At 43.0% G+C, this 5,000-nt stretch overlaps 1 protein-coding gene across 4 annotated transcripts in view; it reads left to right on the plus strand.

The window, feature by feature from the left end:
• The window catches only part of zgc:152904 (uncharacterized protein LOC767777 homolog), a 230,978-nt gene that overhangs the window by 203,995 nt on the left and 21,983 nt on the right, over positions 1-5,000 (plus strand). For 3 of the 4 annotated variants that reach the window (XM_048268709.1, XM_048268711.1, XM_048268710.1), the window contains exons 10-11: positions 2,737-2,924; positions 3,399-3,495. In XM_048268709.1, the coding sequence (XP_048124666.1) occupies positions 2,737-2,924; positions 3,399-3,495 (285 nt within the window). Of the gene's footprint in view, positions 1-2,736; positions 2,932-3,398; positions 3,496-5,000 lie in introns of all 4 variants that reach the window. The other variant, XR_007196386.1, reaches the window with a different exon arrangement.

The raw sequence follows: 5,000 nt of genomic DNA on the forward strand, positions 1-5,000 counted from the left end.
AGTCTTCTCTCAGAGTTGGGCAAGCTAAAGCTTTTTTGTTCTTACTTTAACTTTTTTACTCCGCTTTTTATTTATTTATTTATTTATTTATTTTACTCTAAGCCAATTAAGGGAGAGACTTCAAAATGAAATAGAGTTTCTCATTACCGCCGGGGTCGTGCTGTGGATAGATGATGGGTGGCGGGTTGGGTTTGTTTAGTCTGCCTTGGAACGAGCCCAGGCCCTGATTTGGCAGCCCAGAAAGAGGCCTCTGAGTCCTGAGTGTAAGATCGGCTTAATAATGAGAACTGAATCTGGACAGGATTTGCTGGAACAAGAAGCAGATTGAACCTGATAAGGTGCTGTGAGGACACAGAGTGTGTTTGGGAACGCATTCAAATATGTTTGTGACTTAAACGGAGAGAGGACATGTTGTTCCTCTGTTTGGCATCAACTCTGATGCTCTCGTCATATGATGCCCATATGGAAATAGTGATTGGCGACTTGAAGTGATTATTGAGTAATATGTGAGAACTGTGAAGAATGTCTGGGTTTAAGGAAGGCCATGTTATTGTTATCTACTGTATACATTACTTTTTCCTTTGAAAACACATTTACAACTGTATGTACATATTGTACCTTTCTGTGTCTCTGAGGTCGATGTGAGCAATGCCTTTAGGAGGGTTAATTGTAGAAAAGCTGCTGGACCGGATGGAATTTCTAACAGGGTTTTGAAATCCTGCGCTGCTCAGTTAGCTCCTGTGTTCACTTATATCTTTAACACATCATTGGCTCAAGAGACAGTTGCTACTTGCCTCAAGCAGTCTGTTATTGTTCCAGTACCAAAAACAAAAGTCCATCATGTCTGAATGACTACGCCCCAGTAGCCCTGACGCCTACAGTGATGAAGTGTTTTGAGAAGCTTGTGAAAAAACATTATCTGCTCATCCCTCCCTGCCTCCTTCGACCCCCTCCAATTTGCTTACAGAGCCAACAGGTCTACAGAGGATGCCATCTCAAACCTCATGCACACCACCTTAACTCACCTGGAGGAGGGGAATGGGAATTATGTGAGGATGCTGTTCATTGACTTTAGTTCAGCATTCAACACGATAGTACAGTACCTCTCACCTTGGTCACAAAGATGAGGGCCTTAGGACTGAAAACCACCCTGTGTCACTGGATATTGACTTCCTCACCAACCGTTCACAAGTGGTTAGAGTGGGGGGTCTGACATCTGACTCATTAACCATCAGCACTGGTGCTCCCCAAGGCTGTGTTTTGAGTCCACTGCTGTACAACATCTACACACATGACTGCAAAGCCAACAGTAGTCATACCTCCATCATCAAGTTTGCAGATGACACAGTGATCTTGGGCCTGATTAGTAACAACAATGAACAGCTCTACTTGGATCAGGTTGATGAGGTGGCACAGTGGTGTCAATCTAACAGCTTGACACTGAATATCAATAAAACCAAGGAAATGGTAGTGGATTACAGAAGGAAGCAGCAGAACTATAGTTACACCCCACTAATGATCAGCGGGCAACCTGTAGAGAGAGTCACAAGTTTTAAATACCTTGGTGTCCACATTACTGTATACTCAATATGTTCTGAAGAAGTCCAGACAACGACTCTACTTCCTTCGTCAGCTAAGGAAATTCAAAGTTTCTACATCCATCATGAAGGCCTTCTACACTTCAGCGGTTGAGAGTGTTCTAACTGGTAGCATCATCACCTGGTATGGGAACTCCACAGTTAGAGATTGTAGTACTCTGCAGAGAGTAGTGCGCTCAGCTGAACGTACTATAAGAACTCAACTCCCTGCTCTATCAGATATCTATTCCACACTTACATCATCACTGTCATCACTTCACATACATACAGCACACTGCTTGCTACAGTAAGCCTCCTCTACATACTTGCTGCACACTGCCCCCCCCCTACATCCACAGCACATTGTCTTCTAGGATCTTCTCCAACACACATCCCTCTACATACTTACAGCACACTGCCCCACCTACCCACACACACACTACACACACACAGACACAGTCACTGCTCCACTCCCCTCCCGCCCACACACACATCTTCACTGTCATCACTCACATACATCATACATACACATACATAGTACTCTGCTTGCAATAGTAAGTCCCTTCACCATACTTGCAGTACACTGCCCCCCCCCCCTCTCCCCCCCCCCAATACACAGCACATTGTCTCATGAGGAAGTTTCTCCAACACACATATTGCACACTGCCCTCTCCCCATATACACAGCACACTATCCCACCTCCCCTGTCATCCCCCCAACACACACACCAAGACCCCTGGCAGTTGGGTTAGCCCCTTGAGCCGTGGATCTGCCAAGGTTTCTTCCCTTGGTAAGGGAGTTTTTCCTGCCCCCTGTTGCTCTTGGGTGCTCCTTGTTGGTGCCCCCCAATCCCAATCCTCCCCAACTTTCTTATGCAGCCCTTGCCACTTAATCTACTAAACCCCTCTTCTACTGCACTTTTACCCCCCCCCCCCCCCCCCCCCCCCCCCCCATAAATGCACAAATAGCCTGACTCCAGACATAATTTCACTGCATTTCTTACTTCCAGTAACTATATGCATGTGACAATAAACTTCCTTGTATCCTTGTATTTTTTTATGACAGACAGGTTGCATTCAGTCCCACAGTTCCTGGTTCAGATATCACAGGACACTAAATACCCATGTAATGTAATAACTTCTTCACTGTCCACCAACAGATGCCCCAAAGTTCCAGAACAACCACACCATCTTCTATTCGTGGGAGGGCAACCCTGTGAACATCAGCTGTGAGGTGATGTCCAACCCACCGGCCACCATTCTGTGGCGGCGTGAGCGCTACACCATTTCCAGCGAGCCAACCGCCAACACACGCGTCCACAGTGGCCCTGGGCGCTCACTCCTGGAGGTCAGAGGTCAATCGCTGCCGTCAGTCATCATGCTGTTACCATTAAATACTGGACAATGCAGTTCAGTTCAGTTTTATTGACTAATATCATGCCATTAAAAGTAAACATTGTGTAGACATTGTGTACTGTAGAAGTACTTCACAGAGAACAAGACCTAGACATTCTATAGTCTGTGACCAATGTTTAATACACCTGTTACAGAGTAAAGCTGCTATAAGAAGTAGTTACAGGGGTTAAGAAATGAAAAGTTGCTCATGAAAATGCATTTGAGTTAAAACATTTAGGGATTTGTGAGAGGAAGTAAGATTTTGTAAGTTATTATTGTATCAAGAATTTAGCAGTGAGTTACAGTACTGGATGTGTGAACTATATGTCTTTTAGTGTCCCTGAGTCATATTATTATTCATTTATCATTCAGGCAATGTCAAACAGCTTATCATGTACTCTCTATCTATGTATGAACACTCCCAAAGGTCACCCCGATGTCAGAGAGGGATTTTGGCCGCTACAACTGCACGGCGCGGAACAACATTGGTGCACGCTACCAGGAGTTTATCTTGGCTCAGGCAGGTGGGTATTTGGGACGTGCTCAGATCGCCTCGGCTGAATAACACTGTCCTCAGGTCACCTCTCGCATCCACGTTCAGGTCATCCCGACACTGTCCTCAACTTAGCCCACCTCACCCTCGTGTGCTTGGCCACATATGACCTCCTTTTCCCATCTCTGCAGAATAATATCCTGACGGAACTCCGGACCTGATCCATTTTCAAAAGCCATGCTTCAGTGGAGACTCACCTGCCATGAGATCTTACAGATCAATAAAGTTTTAATCTGTGATGAAATCTCCGAGGCGCCGTAGTCAGATCGTTTGAAGATAACATCTTTTCTCTTTTGAGGACATACTGAGTAATTTAGCATTTGAATTGCTATGCTAATTTCCAGACAAAGGAGAATGTTTCATACAGTATCTATGAATACCTATGTAAATGATATCTACATACATAAAATGTCATACCATGTCAAGTTCACATATGGTTCTTCAGAACTTTGTTACAGTAAATGTGATTAACTTTCCTATTTTCTATTCATTTCCATGGCAATTTAGAGCATTATACACTCTTCAAAATCACACTTCATGACACAAATAATGTCCTCTCTTTCCCTGTCCACATTTCAAGATCTTGAAATTGTGACTTACTATCTTGACATAATGAGGTAGTGTCTTGAAGTATCGACTCTGTATCTTAGCTCTGTGCAGGTCCTTGGTCAAACACAGTCCACAATGTCAATATTAGATAATTTTCCCACTTGTGTCACTATTAATCTAAAGTGGGTATTACCAGGAACTGTCTAATTACCTGTCTTGATTTACAAGTCACCATTGATCAGTAAAGATCAGTAAACCATTGAACAGTTTTCACCAGGCGTGAAAGTGGTTTAGTTTGTCTGACTCCACTTTTATGTGCTCTGTAAATGGATAAAAAATGATAAATGTAAATGGTAAATGTAAATGATAAAATCGTCAAGAAGGATTACATTATTTTCTCTGATGTCTGTCTCTAAAGAGACAGTCAGAGAAAAATCAAGTGAGAAGCACACCATTTCCAGACAGACATAGAAGAAATTGTAGAGAAATGTACATTGTAATAGAAGAAAAATAGCAAAGGAGAGAGAGAGAGCAAAATAATATATAATATATAATAAATAAAACATAAAGTGAAAGCAAGTGAGAAGTACAAAATGTCGGACATAGATCAGAAGAAAAATAAAAAAAGAGAGAGAGAAAATATGAGATTAGGGGTGCAGGTGGGAATGATAAGAAAATCTTCTACCATCAGCTGTCACACTGTTCCTTCCTCACAACAAATGGGGAAAAAAAGAAAGAAAGAAAGAAAAGAAAAAGAAAACAAAACATTCTCCTCTGGGTCCTTTTCTACCCATTTCCCTCCCTGAAAGGAAAATGAGAAACGACAGGAAAGGTGAGAGAGGATGAGTTCTCTCAGATCTCTTCGAAAGATGCAATGTGGGTGACCAGGTCCAGGACTGAACTGGCAGTGCGTAGAGACACTGCTGT

The sequence above is a fragment of the Alosa alosa genome, chromosome 17 (assembly GCF_017589495.1).
Source record: "Alosa alosa isolate M-15738 ecotype Scorff River chromosome 17, AALO_Geno_1.1, whole genome shotgun sequence".
Lineage (NCBI taxonomy): Eukaryota > Metazoa > Chordata > Actinopteri > Clupeiformes > Clupeidae > Alosa > Alosa alosa.